Here is a 23,187-nt window from a genome sequence, read left to right as displayed (position 1 = left end):
CCAAGAATGACAACTTCAACGACCATGCAAACCGACTGTTTCCAGAGGGGTCGCGAAGCCCAAGGGCAACTCCAGCCCAGAGCAGAGAAGGGCACACTCACCTGGGTGGCTGATCCGAACGCATGTCCGAAGTCGATCCCAATCACGCCGCCCGTCTCCAAGCTCACCATCAGGTTGTTCAGATGCCTGTCTCCGATGCCCAGGACCCAGTGGCTGATGCACAGGAGTGCGTGGGAGCTGGCAAAGTGGCTGCGGAGAGCCAGGAAGGCCTCGGGGCCGGTGCTCATCTTCAGGAAGGCCCGCCTGCAGGGGCACAGTCGTGTGGCCTCTGCCCCCGCCCCCACCCCCCAGCCCCCGTGAGCAAAGTCGGAAACACTCTTACTTTAGGAGATCGGCCGGCACTTGACTCTCTCTTTTTCTAAAAGATGTGACTGTCTCAGTGCGACTGGCCCCCCTACGATTTAATAATGGGAAATGTCTGATTAGAGCTTCTCACGACTTGAAATTTAAAGCTCTTTGTTATAGTGAAGCTCGAATACCAGATTAACTAGATTTTGATGATCCGAGGCAAAGCTTTCTAAGAAACAAAAGTGAATACGCAACCTTGAGAAGAACGAACTGGTCGGTACAACACATACTTGAACATGAGCGCGTAGGCCCCGGGGTCACACCTTCCCGACATCCTCCTCAGCCAGTCTCTATACTCAGACGCTGGTGCCCGGGGGTCACTAACAAGTAGGGAAAGAGAATCAGCGTTAGGAGGATGTCTAGGGTCGCTGATTTCAGAGGCAAACATCACCAGGAATTCACTGAAAAGGAGTGAAGAGTCGGGGAGAATAAACACGACTTGAATCATATTGAATATTAACACTGAACTCTGCTGCTCTGGGTCTAGGATTTCAACACACCGTTATCCATTCTTAATCACTCCTCAAGAACCACGGCTATCCCCTGTGCAAAAGTTCAGGCGTAGAACCACCAGATACAATAAATGTCCCACTTCACACACAGGAACATGATGGGCTGGCGATGCAGGCATATGGTCCCACACGCCTGACCCTGGGCGGGACCCCTCGCAGCAGGACAGCACCACGTGCAACTTGTTTAAAGCAGGTACGTCACTAAAGAAACAAAATGACCACAAGCTACTTGTTGAAGACAGCCTGTCTGCTTTTGTCATTAAACACTGCCACGTTTTTTTTTTTTTTAACCATTTCCAGTATGCAGACACAGACAAAATCCATAGTAAGTGCCAAAAAGTATCTTCTTAAATGATGATGGATTTGAATTGAATTTGAAAAGCTTGTTTTCAGTAACGCTTCCCAGGCAAAGGCAGTGTGTGGACAGGTCGAGACACTGTTACTTGTACGTTTACCCACTCTTGGGTTTGCACCAAAAGTTTTAACAAGTTTTCCTTAAAAAAAAAAAATAATAATAATCACTAAAGATAGAACAACTTCACAACATGTTACTTAGTAGTTAAATCCCTTAATAAGGTGAATCTTTTCTGAGATGCTACTAAGTTAATTTCACAAAGAGACCACTCCATTTCCATCTAAATTCTCTCCTAGTTTCAACTGGATAAAAGTCTTTAGATTGGAAAACTGCAACATGTAAATTAACAAAAAAACAGCAATGATCTTAGGAATGGGGGCTGGAAGTGCCTTGTTTTAAAAAGGTAGTGGGAAGTACTGTCTGCAATTCCATATGTGAAAAGCACTTTATACTCCTTGGACACCTATGTTTGCCAGATGCCTTTCACACTCTCCCATCTCACAAGCGGGAGGCGGGGGGCGGGGGCCGTGGGAACCGGGAAGGTCACCTGTGCGAGTGGCTCGGGCCCCCTGTGCGTCAGCACAAGCACAAGCGAGAGGAGGGACTCCTGGCAGCAGGGACAACTTTAGGCAAAAGACTCAAATGAATGGAATTAGAAGTTGGTCAACACTGCCCTGCGTAGCAGCTATTACCCAGGAGTAAGAGTGTGCCTGAGGAGAACGCCGCCCCCACGCGGGTACTCTCAGGAAGGAGCAGGGGTCCAGCGAGGAGGCGTGGGCCCTGAGGCTACTGATGACCGTCGCCTCGCCCGCCAGCCTAACGCTGGTCCCCCAAACGTGCCAACCCCTGCTTCAAAACGGCGGTAAGCCATGCTGTCCTTATTTTTCTTTACAGAAACAAGGAACAAATTTTTTTAAAAAACTTCCTGATTGAAAAATAACATGTTCATCGTAGGAAACCTGGAAAATACAAAAGGATAAAGAAAAATAGAAAGCCCCTGTATCATGACCTGGAACTACGCACCCACCTGCACCCCCACCTGCACCCCCTACATGCTGGGGTAGCCTCACCTCTCCGGCCTCAGCTGCCTCGTCTGTAGAGAGGTGACAACAATACTCACCTTGTTGGTTTTTGTAAGAAATAAATGACTTCATACACATTAAGAACTGAGAATAGTGCCACAGAAAATGTATAATTAAATGTTAGCTGCTAACCTTACTTTTTATTTTCTTCAGAGAGTCTTCTTTTTTTCCCCAAAGTTAATCCTTTTTAAAAAATTGTGATAAAATATATGCAACTACTGTTTAGAACCCTGGACTCCATTTCCTTTGTTCACCCATCAAGTGGCAGATTAAAGTACAGAAGTACAGGCCAGGCTTCGGCCAAGGGCGCCAATGAAAGGGCCTGAAAATTCAGGTCCCTGGAGGCAGGGTGGAGGAGCCCCGCCCGGGGAGGTGACCTGTGGGCTGCGGTGGCCGGGCAGGGCCCTGGGACCCCAGGTCACCTGGTGTAGGCCGCCTTCTCCTCCCGTGACATGCTGCTCAGAAGGAGCTCCTTCAAGGTGCAGGTGCTTTCGATCCATTCAATTAGCCCCAACCTGGAAGGAAAGAACAGTCATGAACACCCCTGCCCTCGCTTCTCTCGAACACAGTTCTTCCCTCACTCTCTCCACGAGGATGAACATCACGGGCTGAGCAGCGTCTGGGCTGTTGGCCTCTGTCCCGTGACACCTAGAACCCCAACCGTCACGGGACGCCCCCCTCCCCTTCCTGACAAAACCAAGCAGGCGCTTCCGGTCCTGTGACCCCGCGTCCCCATCGCCCGCAGGGGGGCCCTGCGCACCTGGAGGTCATGGGCACCACGCGGTAGGTCGTCACCTGCAGGCCCCGCTGGCCACAGGCAGCGTCGCGGGCGAGCAGCCCGTTCATGACCTGGAGCAGCTGGAGGACGCGCTGGTCCTGCCGCAGGTCCTCCCCGCCCTTCACCAGGAAGGGGTACTCCCGCTCGTCGTGCCCGCGGACCACGATGCGCGTCGGTCTCCTGAGCGAGGCCATCACTCTCACCTTCAAAGGTCAAAGGAAGCAGCATTTTCGGGCGCAGCTGAGAGACCGAGGTGGGCCCGGGTCTCATCACCAGAGCGGGGGGCAAGGCCTGGGGCACGCCCTCCGGGGACCCAGGCGGGCAACAGAGCAAAGGACAAGTGAGGGCACCGAGTCTCCCGGCCCCTGTTCCCGCCCGGCTGCAGTGCCAAGAGGTGCCAGGTTCCCAGTGACAAGTTAAGTGCTTATAAACATGCGTCCTCAGGAACAAGCCACACACGACATGCCCACTTGCTACAGGGACTTAAGACTCGTACGTTTGAAACAGACACACACACACACACAGAGTTTATTTTTCGAGTTTACTAGGTCCTTAAACATGACTGATGTTGAAAGACTGGAAACATTATATTAAGGTCAGTAAATTCCCATCAGAAAACCTGCAACACAACCCTCAGAGAACCCCGTGCGCTTGAGACCAGCATGGGGAGTGAACCGTCTCTCCTCGAACCTGAGGAGCTGGCTGACGCCCAGCACCTACCCGCTCGTCGAAGCCGGCGATGCGAGCGTGGTACTCGGGCACCGGCTTCCCTCTGCCGTCGTACTGACCTGGGACAAACCACAGAAGCCTGACTCAAGAGGCTGCACCCTGCACGTAAAGCACACCCCCTGGTCTAACAGGAGAGAAGCTTTAACGCAAAGTTTTCACTGGACGCATTCTTTCAAACGCTGCCGTTTCTCGGCTTGACAGGCTAGCGGACACGCTTCCCATTCGGGTGGCGCAGACAAATGCGAACAGGGACGGCAGCGCCCCGGGCGAGCACCTGTGCTGTTGCCAGCAGAGTCAAGCTGCATGTCAGGAGGCTCCGTTTTCGGGAGTTTTCTTGAAACGCATGGTATGTGATGCGCAGCTGTTAATAATAACAAAGGAAAGTGTTTCTCCGAATCCCTTTCTCCCCACTGGAATAAGGACCTAAGCGACCACAGTGAAACACTTGGTCTGGCAAATCCCACGGTGAAGACAGGGCGGGTCCTCAGTGCCACGAGCGTCCCTCCTGCCGGCACGGCGTGTGCCATCATCTCGCCGCTTTAGGTGGGACCAGCGCACACCCCACAAAGCAGCGTGCAGGCACACCGCGTTTTACTGCACTTCTCAGATGCTGCGGTTCTTACAAATGGAAGGTCTGTGGCAACCCTGAGTTGTCAGGAGACGGTTAGCATTTTCTAGCAATAAAGTGTTTTTTAATTCAGGTACGTACATTGCTTTGAAGACACGATGCTACTGCACGTTAACGGACTACAGTATACTGTAGACATAACTTTTATGCGCACTGGGAAACCACCTGCTTTAATTTGTTCTGCTGCGGTGGTCTGGAACTGAACCCGCAGCATCTCTGAGGTTTCCTGTATTTTATTTCTGAAGAAAAGTTATTCAGGGGCAATGCGTGGGTAGGTTCAGAGGACATGACCAGCTACCGTTATTAGTAGGTGGACGTCTGAGCACTTGTCTTCACCGGGAATATCACTAGACATTTAGTAAGCGTACTATTCATAGTAATTACAGATTTTCCTAATGATGAAAAGTAGGTGGAATTTAAAATTCTGTTTAAAAAAAGAAAACCGTCAAGATCCCGATTTCACCATCTTCGAATCAGAAGTCCCCGCTCCGGCACGACTCTCCTCAAAGCACCCTGCTGCCTCCGCCGCCCCCGAGGTTAGTAACTCACCAGGAACCTCGAGCGCATCCCTCAGGAATTCGGCCCTGAAGCTGCTCATCCAGGGCGAGAGCTCCTTCAGGTTCCCCGGTGCCTTCGAGCCCCTGCTCATCCTCCCGAGCAGCGAGCTGGTGACGGTGCAGAAGTCCTGGAGCTTCATGCCAGGGAGCTTAGAGCCTCCTCTCCCAAAGTGGGTATCAAATTCTTTCCCAAAAGCCTGCAATTAATGATAATTTACCTTAAAGATTAATGTTTAGTTGAACTTCTGAAAAAGTTCTAGGCTCACGAATCTTTATAATAAACAGGCGCTCAAGTTGTATTGGTTTTTTTCTATGCTTTTAATTGATAGTTTCACTCTCCTTGAACGTTTCAACAGTCTTGAAGCACAGCAGCCTGCCTTTTGTTTTTGTCTTTGTGCCCCTTTGAGAAGATGGAAAGGATGACAGTCAGCGGTGACTTCTGGGCATAAATTCTTAACAAGGGCTTTAAACACCTGGGAAAATCCTTTAACCTCTGCGTCCGTTGTACAGCTGCTGATCTGCACCATCATGACAACGGGAGTAATTAGGAACAAAGTACAAAATAAAGGACATAATTCAATAGAAATGAACAGCCCAGGGACTTCCCTGGTGGCACAGTGGTTAAGAATCTGCCTGCCAATGCAGGGGACACGCGTTCGAGCCCTGCTCCGGGAAGATACCATATGCCGCAGAACAACTAAGCCCGTGCGCCACAACTACTGAGCCTGCGCTCTAGAGCCCACAAGCCACAACTACTGAGCCCGTGCTCCACAACAAGAGAAGCCACTGCAATGAGAAGCCCGCACACTGCAACGAAAAGTAGCCCCCGCTCGCCACAACTAGAGAAAGCCCACACACAGCAACGAAGACCCAAACACAGCCAAAAATAAATAAATAAATAAATTTTAAAAAAATGAACAGCTCAAAGTTCTTCCTCGGAGCAAAGAGAAAAACATAAGAAAAAAACACTCTCCCTTAGTGAGGGTCTTTCAAGCCATTATTTTGGATCAAGAACCAGTATAAATAGCATTTGGGTAAGTTGTATTTCTAGAAGCAGTTATTATTAGAAGTTCCTTATCTTGGAATATATCAAATCATCCTTTGTATTAGTTTCTACTCAAATATTTATTTAAATTATAATCCTGATATCAAAATTAAAAAAACAAAAAACAAAACTCAAGAGTATTACTAATGGTGACCTAATAGTTGTCAAGGTTCACCTGATCATCTTTAATTAGAAATGTTTTCCCAAATGCAGAACTAACCCCACATCATGAGCCTGGCATAAATGAAATATAAGCTCTGTTTTAGACAATCCACTACAGGAAAACTAACATACATAAAACACAGTTCTTCCTTGATCTATAACTGGACTAGAAGTACAGAAACAGTCTGCAGTTCTTAGACTGCAGGGAAAGATCAGCCCGCATTTCCCAGCATAACCAGCACCAGCACTGATCCAAATGGCATAATGCCCCTAAGGGCCCCCTAGAGTGAAACCTGAGGCAGTTCTGTTTTAGTGGATTAATAGTTTAATTAACCGACGCAAATTATGTGCCGATTTGGTACGAAGCAGAAAGTTCCGGATGGACTGTCCCAGGTACTAGGAAGCAAGCTCCGGACAAACCACGGCTGCAGCTGCGGGGAGCTTTCTGCGGGGCTCGGCCCTGCTGGGCGGTGGGCTGAGCTTGGCCGGGACACAGCCCGCCAGGCTGCGGTTTCCAGGGCAGGGCCGACGGGCAGGCCCCCAGCCCCTCCGCGGGAAGCTCAGGGCGACCCCTCTGCCGCCCTCTCGGTCGGCCCTGGGCCCGCCCGCCGCAGGCTTAGCACAAGCGGCGGGGCTCAGAACAAGACCTGGCGAGCCCCGGACCCTGGCCGATCCCACACGCCAACCCTGCTGAGGCCGCCACCCCTGCTGCCCGCCCGCCGCCCGCCGGGGCTGCTGCTGCGCCGCGACGGCAGCGGCTGGTGCGGCCCCAGCTGGGGACAGGGCGGACGCCAGCGCCTTCCCGCCGACGGCTCCTGCTGTGGCCGCGGGCCCGCCGCCCTTCAGTACCTTCTCGGGGCGTGGGTTTCCCGCCGGGGAGCTGCAGTCACTGGGCAGCAGTGCTGTGAGGCCGACCGGATAGGACGTGGGCTCGAACGCGTGTCATAAATGCAGTGCGTGCCGAGGTTTAGGGTTTACTGTCACGTGAGACACAGCCCGGGTCACAGCAGGCAGCAGGTAGTCCTGTCTGTTCCCACAGTCAGACCATTAACGGAAACTCCGCGAAGGAGGGACGCCTGCCCCAGCCCTCGCCCTGGAGATCAGAACCGCCCCGCCCGCGCATCCGGACAGAGACGCCGGCGCCGGGCTCCGCCTCCGCGGGCAGAGGTGCGCGCAGTCAGCCCCGCCCCCGAGGCCGAGTCAGGACGGCGCCCGGAGTCCCTGCGCCTACCGCACGGGAGCGCCGCTCGGCGGACGCGGGACACACAGGCCGCGGAGCAACCGGCAGCACCCAGCGGGCAGGCACCGGCACGGGCTGCAGCACGCGCGCCGCCGAGCGAGAGACGCCGGGCCCCGCGGGACTCGTCCACACGGAAGGTCGGGCCGGCCAGCCCCCAGGGGCCGGCAGGGCAGGGAGGGGCGGGGACGGGGCTGCTCCGGGGAGCGGCGGGAATACAGCGAGCCCTCGGGCGCCGCACACTGTGGCCGCACGCGCGGCAGGCCACGTGACCTACGTCTCACTGAAGCAGCACTTGGAACACCGGCAAGGGGCAAAGACGCTCCTCCGCACCAGAGACGCGCGACTGGTGAGCTCCCGGGCTCCTGCACGCTCTAAAGCTTCTTGAGGTTTCGCGAACAGAAGCGGTTTCACCAAATTGTCAAAAGGAACTCAGCGTGACAAATGCAGGAGAGGCGCACACAGGTGCTTTAGGCAGCGGAGGGAGGAGGCCCACCCCCGTCCGGGGGGTGGGGGTGGGGCCCAGACTGGGGGGGGGGGGCAGGCGGGGAGCACCGCGTGCATTCTCTCCCTTCCAAGTCTGGAGCAACTTTGAAACCAGAGCGGCCCCGTGAGCTCTCGGAGCCTTGGACAGGGCTAAGTGCTCACAAATGGTTACAACCTGCGGCAAATACAAACGTTTTCCTGGTCTGATACCCAAATCACTCTGAGAATTAAAAACATTAAACTACACATAACCTTCATATCTAAGAATCTGGCCATGAAGAACAGAATGTAATAGAAACCCTGAGGTTTTACCTGTGCCCCACTTGCCACTATCTGACCTAAAAATACACCATCAATATCTCACAGAAAGACAAGGATCTAAGGAAAGTTTACAAATTCAACGACATTTTAAAACCAGAAGTATTAACAAACCAGCAAATAGAAGCCCTCGTCTTCACAATGACTCTGTAATCACCAAGCGGCTGCCGCCCCACCCCGTACCTCGATAAACCTCCTTCGAAAACTCCCGACACCCGGAGCCTGTGGGTCTCCCAAGGCTGCGTACATTCTCTCATACATCCTCTCAATGTTCTTCTTATTTACGGGGTTCTTTTCTAGTTCAAGCTTGATGTCCTCCGTCCAGTCCTGTGCAGAGAAAAAGACACGTCAAGCTGGACTGCAGGCAGGTTGCACTGAGCCCGTGTCTTACGTGTGGGAAGCGGTTAACGCTACCTTAAAGAGCATCTCAGGGCTGGAGAGCTGCTCCAGGGCGTTAATGAAGTCCTGAACCACTCCTTCTCGATCTAACTTAGCTTTAATCCTACAAAAAATTACCAGGTTTAGGTGCTCAATCAAACATCTTCCAAAGATCAAGGCCTATAATTGTTATGTATATATAATTATATTTATATATAAAACAATACATAACCAACTACATAGTCTAGGGAAGGAGCAATTTAAAAATTATCTCCAAAACAGATGAAGCACAAAGTGTGTCCTGTATCAAGAGATGAGGTGAAAGCAAATCCTCAACATTTTGGTGCACACAATCTAAAGTTAAAAGTCCCCCTTCTCAACAAACTTTTCAACATTTCTCTTTCCTTTCTTTCTTTCTAAGGAACCAATCACGCTGCAGCTGCCTCTGCTGAGACACAGGAGGGCATCACAGGGTGGGTGGGCGCACGGCCGGCCCATCAGCGAGCCGGGACGAGGGCTGTGCCCCCCAGCCTTGTCCCTCGGAAGCAAAACGCTCTAAATAATGAGGCAAATCAGCTCCTGACAGAGAAGGGCAACTAAAACGCCGTGCGTTTACCAAGTATTCTTTCTGAAGTAAAACACTGCTGCCACTCTGGCAACTGTCCTCACTTACAAATCAACTGAAGAAGCAGAAAGGGCGACACGTGGGCAGTTTACTGACTCCTAATGAAGAAGGGGGGGCTTCCCAGAGATTTTAAATTACAGAACAATTTCAGGAACTGATTCCAAAAAGCATCTCATCTAGTCCGTCTCAACCAACAGATTACTAATGGTTAGCATAACCGTCTCATGAATAACATTTTAAGATGAACTGTGTTTACAAAAGGAAATAAACTCTACAGCCAATGACACACCAGGGCAGATGCACCCAACAAACAGACATCTAGGCCTCCTGCCCTCCACGGCAGCTCTAATTCATCTGAGGACACACATAAGCGTCCCTGTGTCTGCTTTGACCACAGACGTTTTGATAACCTTTCAGTGTTGGATGGACCTAATTTTTCTTGTGTCACCTGGCCACAAAGTCCTTGCTCTTATGGCCAGCAGAAGTGTCTCTGAAGGAATAGCTTTCACTGCTTATTGTGAACGGGTACACGATGGCCTGCGGGTAGTGGTCGGCGATGTCCGCCACGGTGCGCTGGACGGCGACCCCCTCCTCCTTGTCCAGCAGGGCCACCATGTGGCTGATCCAGCCGATGAACTGCCAGCAAGGAATGGAAGACATCTGAAACAGAGAGCCGGGACTTAGTAAGGAGTGAAACATGCAACGTTCTTCCCTTACAGAAGTATTGCGTGTCCAACATCCAAGTATAGCTGTATTTGCTACCGTCAGTATAAAAACAGACGTGTAGACAGAAAGTCTTCTCAGCCCTCGCAGTTCCGACCCACTGGGAACCATCGATTCTTCCAGGCCTTTTCAGGGCGTGTACACGTGGACCCTTTCTTCAGAAGAATGGAATCGGAGGAAACTTGCTGTTGCTGGTTTTTCTTAGATCTACCTCATTCCTTTTAACAGCTGTACCATATTCCGCTTCATTTCACAAGTGCTCTATAATGAACTTTTAGGGTATTTGCAATTTTTGCTATCCAGATACTACTACAATGCACAACCCTATATGTTTATGTCTTTGTACTTGTGCTATATACCCATAGGAGAAATTCCTAAATGAGTTCCTAAATTCCTTTTTACTTTTAACGTGAACGTTAACAACTGTAAAAAACTTTGCTAAATTTCCCTCCAAGAAGATTTTTCAAATTTCCACTTCTAAAAGTGTAGTAGAGATCAACTACTTTACAAAATCCTTTTCGACACTGGACGCGATCAATTTTTAAAATCTACTGTCAATCTGACAATTTAAAAAATCTATTTTCAATCCGAGCAGTGAAAGATATCTAATTTTAATTGGCATTAGTGAGGCTAAGCAGTCAGCGTTTACCTGCATTGTGTGCTTTAACCGCATGTGCGTTGCCTGTTGCTACGAGTCTGTTTGTTGTGGACAGTGGAGACGGCTGCTCTCCGTCTCCAGTATGTGTTGCAAATATTTTTCTCCCAGTTCTTTTTTTAACTTTGTATATGGCATTTTTTTAATGATAGAAGCGTCAAATTATTTCCCTCTATAGCTCCTGGCTTTTGTCTCTTAACTCCAAGACCGTTTTCAAATTTTGCTCAGGTTTTCCTCTAATGCTTTTCCAGGTGTTTATTTCAAGATAAACTCCGCTGTGCTTGGAATGCTGGTATAAAGCCAGGAGGTAGGAAGCACAGGAGGCTTGGGGGCCCTGAGTGCAAGGCCAGCTGCCCATCTCAAGGGTCATGACAACATCGACCCACCACTCCGTTCATTTCCGCACAAATTCAAAATGTTATTTTTATTGTATACAAGTATGATTTGGGGGAAAAACAAAACCATAACTTACTGAAATATTTCTTTACTTATCTTTGAGGAAAATGCATGTGTACTGCATTTCACACCGAATTGACTTTAATCTCCTGTGTAGGACCCACTGAAAACCCTCAGCCGTCCAAGCGCACAGAGAACTGACCGCGGCTCGGCGACCAGCACCGTCTACAGACCTGCCGTGCGCCCTTTCTCAACCATCACGGCATCGACTCAAAGCCTGGCCCCGCCTTCCAGTTAAACATCCACAGAAGTCGCTAAGGAGCCTTTCTGATAACCCTCCCCTTTTTCCCCGCCGCGGCCCCAGTGGAGAGGCCGGCACGGGGTGAGAGCGGGCAAGCGGGACGTGGGGCAGGAGCCCTGGGGGTTCCCGAGACGTGGAGCGTGGGGGGATGGCACCTGAAACGTCCCCCTTGCCTCGCTGCCGAACAGCGACCTGAGCGTAAGGCCCCCGGACGCACAGACGCAGCCCAGCCCTGAGGGGCAGCCCGCTCCGGGGCGCGGGACTCACCGCCTCCCGTCCCGGTCCTTGTTCAGACGCGGCCTTCGTGTCAACACCCACAGAGGAAAGTGGGTGCGTGGGAACACTCGCTTACACGGTTTTAAATGACATATGTTGTTGGGATGGAGCAAAGCTCGGTGGTTAGGAAAAGCCATGAACACACGCGCCCCACACAGCACATCCGTTAGTCCGGTCAAGTCCCCTTTGCTAGAAGGAAGACACCGACCTCTCTGGTCATCAGGCTCAGGGTCTCCTCTGGATACTGCTCGACAATCTGGAGGAGTCTGGGGAACTTCAGCCGGGCCTCGCTCGAGTGTAACTTCAGAGCTTTCAGCATTTTGTCCACCACGAGGGCTGGATACGTGTGCAGCTCTGCAGCGTCCAGGACTACCGGGGACAGGAGAGGAGACATGTGGTCACTACCCACACACAGACACGAGTGGCAGACTCGGCGCCGGCTGCTCTCCCCCAGGCCTCCTTTCTAACAACTACTGCAGCTCAGCACACGGTCTCGGACCGCGTGTAAGAGTTCCTCTCCGACGCTGACCTCTGCTACCGGGTGAAGCAGTTAGCTTCCTGGGCTGGAACACGAGGGGCGGCCGCAGGAGCTGGTCAGACACGCGTCAGGGAAGCAGACGGAGGGAGAGGACAGAGACGCCCAACTCCGGCCCCACGCCAGTCATGGGGCGTGGCCACGTCACTGCCTCTTAAACAGACAAGCCGTCTCTCAGAACACATGCCATTGAAAAACACACAGGAGACCACGGGACCTGCAAGGCCCTACGTCTCCGGCTGGCACGCGCGGGGCTCACCGGGGGGGCCCTCCTCCTGCTTGCGGAGCCGCTGGTCACAGAACTCCACCAGCGCCAGGCAAGCCGCCACCAGCCCGTGCGCAGGCTCCTGGCCCCACGCCGGGCGCCCGGCCTCCTCCTGTGCCGCCGTCCGCACGGCCTCGGAAAGGTGCTGGAATGCTCTCTGGTACAGGCCTGCCGCAACCTGGAAGGCAGAGACCCCGGCAGGCTGTGAGCGGGACCAAGCTTCCTGAAGACCCTGCCCCCCACCGGGACCCGTCAGCCACCGGTAAACAGAAAGCCACTCGAGGGCAGAGCCGGGTCCGCCTGGACTGGGAAAGAGACGCCAGCCCCGCGCCACCTCGGCACCTGAAAACCAACGCGGGGCAGGGCTCAGGAAGGGCTGGAGGCTGGGGACACAAGTGACGCGGGGAGCACGTGGGAACTCACGAACATACAGAACCACCTGAGAAACGCCAACAAAGCAGGTGCTACATAAAAAAGCAGAAAAGCTGATTCTTCCCACAAGCTAGCGGGGTGTCTGAATGGAGACTGGTGGTGAGATTCCACTAACAAAATTCATGGGAGAACCGTCCACATCAATCCAACACAGACTTCTCGTTATTAACACTAAAAGAAGGGTGTCGTTCAAATAAACAGGAAACTCAGGGAGTATGTCATTTTTCCAATAAGAAACCTGACTGCGTGTAACTGTCAAATATGTCTTAAAAACACAAAGCGAGACTTGTCGTTTCTTTCGTGTAGCGGAGCCTGCGCGGTCGAGACAAACACACGACGCGAAGAGCTCAGGCTCCCAGCGTCACTACCTGCTTGGCATCCTCTGAACTGGATCCCGAGAGCTCCACGACGCTCCTGGCCTTGCTCTCCTCGATCCCAGCGAGGCAGGGGGGCTCGCTGCTGAGAGCGTCGGCCATGATCCTGTACGTTGTGCCCACGAGAACGTTATGGTCACGGGAAGCCGCAACATTTCTGCTCAAGTAGCTTGACGTGTTCTCACCTGCTGGATTACACACACGCACACACACGATTTTTTGAGAACTGAGTGACGTAAGTTAAAAAGAAGATATTCATAGTGTTCAAAGGTTGTTTTCTATTAAGAAACTAAAAGAAATCTTGAAGGTGTAAGAAACTGACTTCAGCCGCTGGTGCGAGAACCTCCTGAACTCACTCACGTTAATGGAACGTGTTCTCTGTCAGCAGCGACCAGCCCACCGCGGCTCAACAATCAAAACATCACGTAAACTTTCACTCAAGCATCACCCTTCTGCATTTTGTCCAAGCACTTCTTTGTGTTACAGAGAGCAGAAAGGGCGCTTTCTAACGCATTCGTGCATGTACATCAGTAACCCAGATTTTTAAACTGACGCTGTCCCCTGCAGCTGATAAAGCAACAGAGACCACCGCAGTCCAAGATCGAATACTATGTCCGGCCGTGTGGCTCTGGGCAAGCCCACAGCGTGCAGAGGCCGAGAAGAGAAAGGGCCGCCACCCAGCAAGCCCTGCACCCACACCACCTGCTCATCCAGGAGACGCTGACTTCACAAGGCTGTGACCAACGACAGCCAGTTGTTATCACGAGAACTAACTGTCATCTTAATGGCAGCAAACTCAACCTCCTGCCCCCATCGCTCCCCCAGAAAAGCCTACAAAAAATAGTTGCGCAGTCATAGGATCATTTTCTGATCCTGGGACCAACGTGGAAAGTGCTTCCCCGTCCTGCTCAAGACTCGGGCTCGGGACCAGGCGGGAGGCCGCGGGAAAGCCCTGCCGTGCACCTGGGATGTGCGCACGAGACCCGGGACCCACACACGGGGTTCCCCCTCAGCCTGACAGGCCACGTCATCACAGACAGAAGAACTGAGGAGGAAAAAGGCTTTCGTGGTTAATTTTTTTAGGCAGTTCTTGTATGTAAACATAAAGTTTTCAAAATAATTAAACTATTACACCCAAAATTTGGCTAAGTCTTAAACAGAACATTTTAAACTTCAACTTTAGTCTACAGATGAAGAAATAAAAGCTCCAAAAGTAGTATTACTAAGATACACAGTACCTTGGCTCCACATGTTTGATAAATATTTAATAAAAGTTTTACAAAATTTAATTCCCAACTGTCAGATAAAGCAGCACAAAGAATACTGTGAGAAGACACGCAGCCACAACACCAACTGTGGGGGGAGAAGAGCCTCGTACCCAGCAGGGACACCGTCCTCAGCATCGCGCAGAGCTGCTCGGGCCGGCGCTGGGCCCGGGCCCGGCTGTGGCTCAGCCGGCAGTAGCTCTGCACCCACCTCACGAGCCAGTCCTCCCGTGTCTTTGACTCTCTGTGCAGCTCCTTCAGCAGTTTCAAGGCAAGCGAGAAATTATTCTGCACGGCAGAAGAGAGAAAGCGGAAAGATGACACAGGAGGATAATGAGAAGTCAAGTCACTGTACAAGAGGAGCTTCTCACTGGCCTTCAGTGACCCATCACCTTAGCTTTATCGCCGGGCCAGATACACAGTCCAGGGTCTCCAGGACACTCACACAGCGGGGAGCCCATCGCTGCCGTCTGATTCCGGGACTCTGTCGTCCGCCAAGAAACCCTCCATCCACAGGCGTTTGCTCTCCTCCCCCAGCCCCCAGCGACCACAGCCTTCTGCCCCGGGTCTGCCTACTCTGGACACTTCCTATCGAGGGAGTCAGGAGATGCGTTCTGATTCTGTGTCTGGTGGTATGTAGCAGAACTCCACTCCTTGCTGTGGCTGAGTAACATGCTGCTGCATGGATAACCACAGTTTATTTATCTATTTATCTACTGATAAACTTCCGGGTTGTTGCCACCTTTTGGCTATTTTGAATAATGCTCTTTTTTCTAATTTCAATGAACATGAAGAATCTGTATACAAATTTCTGTGTGGACGTTAAGTTTTCATTTCTCTTGGGTGTATACCGAGGAGGGGAACTGCTGGGTCAAATGGTAACCCTCTGGCTTTTGGAGGAGCTGCCAGACTGATTTCCACGGTGGATGCACCGCTCACCTCCCTGCACGGAGGGCCGCCCCTCTACTCCAGCCGTCCCGTGGGTGTGCAGCGGGACCTCGCTCTGGTCTGACCTACATCCTCCTGATGACTTGTGGTGCTGAGTGTCTTTTCTTTCCTTCCTTCTCTCTCTCTATCCCTTTCTTTCTTTCTTTCTTTCTTTCTTTCGCCATGCGACACGGCTCGCGGGATCTTAGTTCCCCAACCAGGGATCGAACCCGTGCCCCCTGCAGTGGAAGTGCGGAGTCCTAACCACTGGACCGCCAGGGAGGTCCCCTGAGTGTCGTTTCATGTGCGTACTGGCCACTTGTGTGTCTTCTTGTGAGAAATGTCTATTCAGATCCTTTGCCTGTTTTCTCGCTGGTTTGTTGGACTTTCTGTTGTTCGGTTGTAAAGAGTTATTTATGTATTCTGGATAAGCAGACCCTTACCAGATACATGATTTCCAAATATTTCCTCCCATCATATGGGTTGTCTCTTCACTTTCTCGAGTGTGCCGTCCGAGGCACAGAAGTTTTTAGGTTTAATGCACGATTTCTCTGTTCTTTACTTAGTTGGCTGTGTGGGGACGTCTTTTACGTCTAAGTCTCTGCTGAACTTCGAGGACACTGACATCAGTCCCGTGAGTCCTTGTTACGACCCTTCCAGCCACTCAGGCCGGAAGTCCCGTCACCCCCATCATTCCTGCGGTCTCTGGCCTTGTTGTATCTGCGTCGAAGAGTGTACCTTTCACACAGTTCTCATCCCACCAGCACGTCCAAGGCCTTCGATGGCCTCCTGGTCGCCAGTCCCTGGTTCTGGGCCACACGCTCCACAGTCCACCTCAACCCAGCACCACGAGACAAGCCCTCCGCCCACAGCAGCCGCCACGATTCCCGGTTTCTCCCTTGGGGTTTCGTTTAACTGTATCTCAGCGCCTCCCTCTCCTGCCGCCCCAAACGCCTCCGGGGCCCTCCATGGAGCCGTCCTGCCCCTCTCCTCGTGCCCCGCCCCCAGAAGTGGGGCGCACCCACTGCACCCCTCCTGGGATGTGCCCCCCACTTCCTGCTGAGAGGCCACACGCACCGCCTCGGCCATGTGCCCCGGACCACGGCCACTCCCCGCTGCACCCAGAGCTAAGGGGATGGAGGATGCAATGGCCAGGGCCTTCTGGAAAAGAAGCATCTCCTTTTTCTCTGCAGGAAATAGTGAGGGAAGACACTACCTGATTCCAGAAAGGCTCAGTGGGGAGGGGGCACGACCTGAAACGCCCAGAGCACCCACAACTTCAAGGGGAGAGCCTGGGGAGGCCAGGCGAGGGAGCAGGGCCTCCTCGGTGGAGTAGCTGAGAGCGTCTGAAGGCCAGCTCCTCCAGAACTGAATGCAGGGAACTGACAGAGTTACTTCCTTTATTCACTTAGGCTGCTGTTATTGGAAATATAAAAATTCCTGATACAAGACCCATCTCAAGGAAAAACCTATAAATGAGCCTTTAAACCCACAAAACAGAAATATTAATTATTTGTACTAGAATAATATTCTTTGCCTTATAATAGCAATCAATATAGGGTCATTAAAACAGCAAGCTCCCCTAGTATATCCAAATATGATTTAATTACATGAAAAATATATATTTAATACAGTCGAAATGCCTATATGCGACTTTTAAGCAAACTGCACTTCTATCAAGAAAGGATCTTATTATCAAATGATAGATTTCCACAAACTAAACCTAAATATAATTTGTTAATAACTACCTGGCAAGTATTCATTTTGTTAAACAAGAGAAAATCTGTATTAGATTTATTTTCTTTATAAGTAAAGCAGAAAATAATCATTTTGAAGTGATTAACAAGTGTATAATAAACTTTAGAGGCTTTCTGGAAAAGTTTAAGTATTTCTTCAAGTGTACTTCCTTATAGAGAGAGGAAAAAAAAAAATACTAACTCCTCAATTATCCCTAAGCTTCAGATGTTAAAGAAAAGCTAAGTTTAAAGAACGCCAGTTCCGGAGCGTCTGTGGCCCGGGCGCGCCCACCTGCTTCCGCGCGCTCTCCACCATCCGCAGCCTCATGGAGAACCTGCAGCTCGCGATCAGAGACCGAGCGTCTTCCTCCACGGCCTCCACGCCCACCCCGTCCGCATCCTCACTCACACCACCGTCGTCCGGAAGGAGAGGGAGCTTCTCCTCTATTTTGCTGAGAAAGAAACATCTACATGAAACAAAGAAAAATAAGAATTAATGCCGGACTCATAAAAGAAATCTCTGACATTCAGGAAGCTGCTGGATAGCATTCAGACAGAAATGCTACAGTTGTTAAAATTTTGCTCATTTTTTAGACTATACATGTACACTCTCAGAACTGGACTTAACCCCCATTTTAATTAACCAGCTCTTGGAAGATCACTGAGGATATTTCAACACAATTTTCCAGACAGCATCTACTGCTTCCGCCTCCACAAAGTAAAGTATTAACACTCACAACCTGCTCTCTTAACAAATGGACAGCACACCCTGTGTTGAGTCAAAACCATTTTTCTCCTTTTATCTCCAAATCTAAGGTCTTCATCACATAGCAGCAGACAGGCTATAACCACTGAGAACAGTGGCTGTATCACGTGTACGGTCAGAAGGTTATTCTTATTTGTATCGTAAGTTTACATATTTGACTTGGTTCCCATGATTTTACTTTCATTATTTTCATTGTCAGTAACACGGACAAAGGACCTGAACATACAAAATTCACCCCAATTAATAATCAACTAACTTTCTGTGCATCTGCGGACTAATTTCAATTTTCTTAGAAACACTGTGGCCAGATAAACTAGCAAGTCTCACATCTCTCTTGCTTATTTTTTTCAGTTTTTCCCAACATGCAGCCTCCCCAGCCACGGCTCTGCTCCTGTACTCCTGACCCCATGACCACCACACAAGTGCCCCCTTCCCAAGAGCTAAACAAGCGAAGGTGGTGGACCCTGGGTGCTGGGTAAAACCTGGAGAAGCAACGCGTGAACAGGAATGTCACCCTGCAGTGTGAACGAGGGCCTGGGCTCCCAGAAAGGGGGGCAGCAGGTGAGGAGGACACGGCATCACCACCGAGAAGAGTGCATTCCACTCCACGCGGCAGAGTAGCCAGGAAGTCCCAGAGGGAGGGCACAGGTGAAACAAAGGTGGTACCCGGCATGCTCTTGTGTCAGCCCTCGGAGGAAGGAGCCCGGAAAGAGCCATCTTGGTAAAAGTGACAGAGCCCTGGCTCTGGAGAGGCCGCAGGAGGCGCCGCAGCCGCCCTTCTGCTGGTGACGGCTAGAAACGGGGTAGCATGCAATCACAACCACCCAGGGGTCTGAGGGTAAGTAAAAGACGGCCGCCTTCAAGGACGCGGAAACCAGGAGAAGGTTCTGCCACTGCGGTGAGTGCCCTGCTTTTCTCTGTCTTCTCCCAGTTCTGCCACAAGGACAACCACGACGTGGAGTGTGGCAGCCTGAGTACGAAGACTCTGAAAGAAGCAAGCCCTGTTGTACTGTGCCTGGAGGAACCAAAGGCTGCAGAGGGCACCCTGCAGGGGACAGAGCAGAGAAGGGAGCCTCTAGCTCTGCACAGGAAGCAGCGTGGGCCACGGCCACCCCGCGACGGGCGCGTGTGCAGGACTGACTTGAGAGCTGAACTGAGACCTGAGCCTGCAGAAAGCGAGAGCCCAGGTGCAAGTCTAAGGGGCCGGCTGCTGCAGGGGCAGAACAGCCCACGTCCCCTGGGAGCTGTAAAGGAGCTCAGTCTGCACACTTTCTAGGACACAAGCCAAAATTCACTGAAATCCAGAGAACCAAGAAAATGTGCCTGTTTTCAGTGAAAAGGACAGTAAGCAGATGTCGACTCTGAGACGACCAATAGGTTGCAAAGGTCATACAAGGACCTTTAAACAGCTATTTTAACTACCTCTAAGAGGTCAAGAAAAATACACATGGAATAAATGAAAAAGTAGGTATCTCAGCAGAGAGGGAGTGTAGAAAGAGCCAAATAGAAATTTTACTGAAAAGTACCCGAAATAAAACATTCACTAGACAGGCTTAAAAGAGGAAACAACAGTGAGTTTGAAGACAGATCAATAGAAATGATCTAATCTGAAGAATAAAGAGAAAAAAGATTGAATAAAAGTGAACCTGTGGGACAATGTCAGAAGGTCTAATACATGTGTAATTGGCATCCCACAAACAGAGAAAAATTGGGGCAAAAAAAATACTTGAAAAAACAATAACAGAGGGCTTCCCTGGTGGCGCAGTGGTTGAGAATCTGCCTGCCAATGCAGGGGACACGGGTTCGAGCCCTGGTCTGGGAGGATCCCACATGCCGCGGAGCAGCTAGGCCCGTGAGCCACAACTACTGAGCCTGCGCGTCTGGAGCCTGTGCCCCGCAACAAGAGAGGCCGAGACAGTGAGAGGCCCGCGCACCGCGATGAAGAGTGGCCCCCGCTTGCCACAACTAGAGAAAGCCCTCGCACAGAAACGAAGACCCAACACAGCCAAAATAAATAAATAAATAAATAAATAAATAAATAAATAAATAAAATCCAGCCACTCATATTAAAAAAAAAAAAAAAAAACAATAACAGAAAATTTCCCGAATTTGGTGACATATATGTACAGATTCAAGAAGCTTGGTGAAGCTCAAACTGGATAAATTCAAAGAAAACCATACATAGACACATCATAATTAAACTGCTGATAACCAACAATAAAAAAAAAAACAATCTTGACACCAGCCCCCAAATATGACACATTACATATTGGGGAACAACCATATGAACAAGCATGACTTTCCCTTCGGAAACATAGAGAACAAATGATCCCCCAGTATTCTATACCCCGAGAAAATATTCTTCAGGCATGAAGTGAAATAAAGACACCTCAGACAAAGGAAAAGCAAGAGAATTCATCACAGGCAGACCTGAATTCCAAGAACTGCGGAAGGAAAATCTTCAGCTGAAGGGAAATATTAGAGGAAAACTTGGATCTTTAGGAACAAATGATGAGCATCAAAACTGGTGAGTGCGGGGACGTCCCTGGGGGTCCAGGGGTTAAGACTCCGCCTTCCACTGCAAGGGGCGCGGGTTCCATCCTGGTCGGGGAACTGAGATCCCACATGCCATGCAGCGTGCCCCCCCCCCGAAATAAAAAAGGAAAGGAAAGGAAAAAAGAAAGAGAGAGAGCGAGAGAAGGAAAGAAAGAAAAGAAATGGTGAGTATATCAGACTGTTCCTTGTAAGTTCTGAATCATGTTAGACTATTTAAAGCAAAAATATATTATCTGTTAATATTTTCACTGTTGCTTCATATATATATATACATATATGAAGTACACACGTGTCAATATGTCTTTACTGCAACATAAGCTAAAATGCACATTTCATCAGGAAGACACAGCAATTATCAACACGTATGTGCCTAATAACTCAGTTCAAAATACAATGAGTAAAAACAGAATTAAAAGGCAAAACAGACAATTCCACAATCACAGTAGGAGGTTTTGCAATCCCAATCTCAGCAGCAGATGGAACTAAACAAAAAAATCACTAAAGACATGGAAGATCTGAAAAACACAATTGACCACCTCAATCTAAATGAAAATTATAAACATTATGTCCAAGAACTGCAGAATATACAGGATTTTCAAGTGCGCATGGTATATTTACTAAAGTAGACCATACACTTGGTCATAAAAAAAGTCTCAATAAATTTAAAAAGGCTGAAACCATACAGTGTGTGTTTATAACCACAAGGAGTTAATTCAGAAATCAATAAATAAGAGACACAGAAAACTCACTTCTAACTATTTCATGGATCAAAAACCGTGCGCCACAACTACTGAGCCTGCGCTCTAGAGCCCGCGAGCCACAACTACTGAGCCCGCGAGCCACAACTACTGAAGCCTGCGCGCCTAGAGCCCGTGCTCCGCAACAAGAGAAGCCACCACAATGAGAAGCCCGTGCACCACAACAAAGAGTAGCCCCCGCTCGCCGCAACTAGAGAAAGCCTGCGCGCAGCAACAAAGACCCAACACAGCCAAAAATAAATAAATTTTTTTTAAAAAGCAACATATTACATCATGAACACAGCAAAGACAAGTGATGTCACCACACCACAAACAGCAAAGATGAGTGACATCATCCAGATCGTGACACAGGTCGTTCTCGACCTCGGTCCCCCTCACAGGAAAACCAACCAACAACATTCAAGGACGAGACAGCACCGGGAAAACCCCACAACACGGGGATGAGGCGTAAACAGCCCCACACCCCGGGGACTGCGAGGGACTCCACTTGAAGGGTGCGAGAAGCAGCCGCACTGGGACCGCAACCGGGGCCCCCGAGCCTACAGTTTCTCCAGCGGGAAGACAAAAAGCCCAGGGCTGTGGGTCTCACCTCCCAGGCTCCCACCGCGGGGCTCAGGGTATGACAGAAGACGGGGTGGGGCTTACAGCCACCAGGGCTGGGATCCTGCCAGCGGCCCCAGCAGAGCCCGAGCAGAATCCTAACCAGTGGCTTCGCGTGCCTGAGCCGACACGGCGGCCCAATCTGGCCAGGGAGCTGGGCAGGGCGTGCGTCTGCCCGATTCAGGACCCAAACAACGAGCCTTGCTGGCCTGGAGCGTGTTCTGCCCTCTGCCTGGGCAGGGAGCTAATTCACAGCCCCACCCACCTGACTGGGAAACCCTGCTCACAGCAGCACGTGGTCAGAGCGCCTGCCGGTGGACAGAGCCGGGACAGTGGCCCAGCAGGCCAGGGAGCTTGGCTCACGGTTCTGTTCCATTTGGTTCCCAAACAAGAGTCTGGCCAGCCGGGGGCCTGCGTGGTGGCCCCTCGCGCACGGGCAGGGAAACCAACATGCCGAAGAGCCTTCAGCTCGCCTAGCCGGGGAAACTCACCAGAGCACATGGGAAATCCCACAGCCCAGTGACAGTGGTGCTGGAGCCCCTCCCTTCCCGTCTGCAGAGTCAAGCCGGTGGCCTGCCTAGCCAGGGAATTCGCTGTGTGGTCTCGACTGATCTGGGTCCCCAGGCGATGAGTTATGCTGGCCCTGGGCCAGCTTGGCTGCCTCCCCCGACCCCCCGGGGCGGTGCCCCACCTACTGCTGCGCGTGGCACCCAGTCCCACCACCTAGGAAGCCTGACCAGAGAAGGCAGGCAACACAGAGCCACCCTCCAGCTGCACTGCGGCAGGACCCCAGTCCTACCCAGCTGTCCTGGGCCAGCGGCACCCCGACCCCCAAGCTCAGAGCTCAGGCAGCAGCCTCACCCCAAATACACAACAGCAGGCCCCACCTGCCCAAGGAAGCTACCAGCTGACACGTCCAGGGCCCCAGGCTGAGCTGACTGGTGAAAGACTATCTCTGCAAAGTCTGAACAAGACCATTTACTCAGATGCGTAGATACCAACATAATGAACCAAGGATCACGAAAAATCAGCTAACCATGATGCCACCAAAGGAAATTAATAAAGCTCCATACCGGACCCTAAAGAAATGGAGATCTATGAACTGTCGGGCAAGAATTCAGAATAATCCACTTAAAGAAGTTAGTGAACTACAAGAAAGCACAGACAACTAAGTGAAATTAGGAAAACAATGCATGAACAAAATGAGAAGTTTAACAAAAAGACAAAAACCATCAAAAAAAAAACAAAACAGAAATCTTGGAACTGAAGAATTCAACAGAGAGCAGCTTCAAAAGCAGATTCGACCATGCGGCAAATTCAAT

General features: G+C 50.9%; 1 protein-coding gene across 9 annotated transcripts in view; it reads right to left on the bottom strand.

The window, feature by feature from the left end:
• The window catches only part of PRKDC (protein kinase, DNA-activated, catalytic subunit), a 152,211-nt gene that overhangs the window by 4,265 nt on the left and 124,759 nt on the right, over window positions 1-23,187 (bottom strand). For 4 of the 9 annotated variants that reach the window (XM_059902215.1, XM_059902220.1, XM_059902216.1 and 1 more), the window contains exons 69-84: window positions 17,478-17,652; window positions 14,636-14,810; window positions 13,252-13,445; window positions 12,446-12,629; window positions 11,860-12,020; window positions 9,749-9,960; window positions 8,712-8,799; window positions 8,481-8,624; window positions 5,042-5,246; window positions 4,139-4,225; window positions 3,856-3,923; window positions 3,118-3,338; window positions 2,780-2,872; window positions 639-728; window positions 383-454; window positions 102-303 (exon numbers count right to left, since the gene is read on the bottom strand). In XM_059902215.1, the coding sequence (XP_059758198.1) occupies window positions 102-303; window positions 383-454; window positions 639-728; window positions 2,780-2,872; window positions 3,118-3,338; window positions 3,856-3,923; window positions 4,139-4,225; window positions 5,042-5,246; window positions 8,481-8,624; window positions 8,712-8,799; window positions 9,749-9,960; window positions 11,860-12,020; window positions 12,446-12,629; window positions 13,252-13,445; window positions 14,636-14,810; window positions 17,478-17,652 (2,371 nt within the window). Of the gene's footprint in view, window positions 1-101; window positions 304-382; window positions 455-638; window positions 729-2,779; window positions 2,873-3,117; window positions 3,339-3,855; window positions 3,924-4,138; window positions 4,226-5,041; window positions 5,247-8,480; window positions 8,625-8,711; window positions 8,800-9,748; window positions 9,961-11,859; window positions 12,021-12,445; window positions 12,630-13,251; window positions 13,446-14,635; window positions 14,811-17,477; window positions 17,653-23,187 lie in introns of those variants that run through there. The other 5 variants (XM_059902221.1, XM_059902222.1, XM_059902219.1 and 2 more) reach the window with 4 other exon arrangements.

The sequence above is a fragment of the Balaenoptera ricei genome, chromosome 17, assembly GCF_028023285.1.
Source record: "Balaenoptera ricei isolate mBalRic1 chromosome 17, mBalRic1.hap2, whole genome shotgun sequence".
NCBI lineage: Eukaryota > Metazoa > Chordata > Mammalia > Artiodactyla > Balaenopteridae > Balaenoptera > Balaenoptera ricei.
Note: the sequence above shows the minus strand (reverse complement) of the source record. Positions and strands in the feature narration are given on the sequence as shown.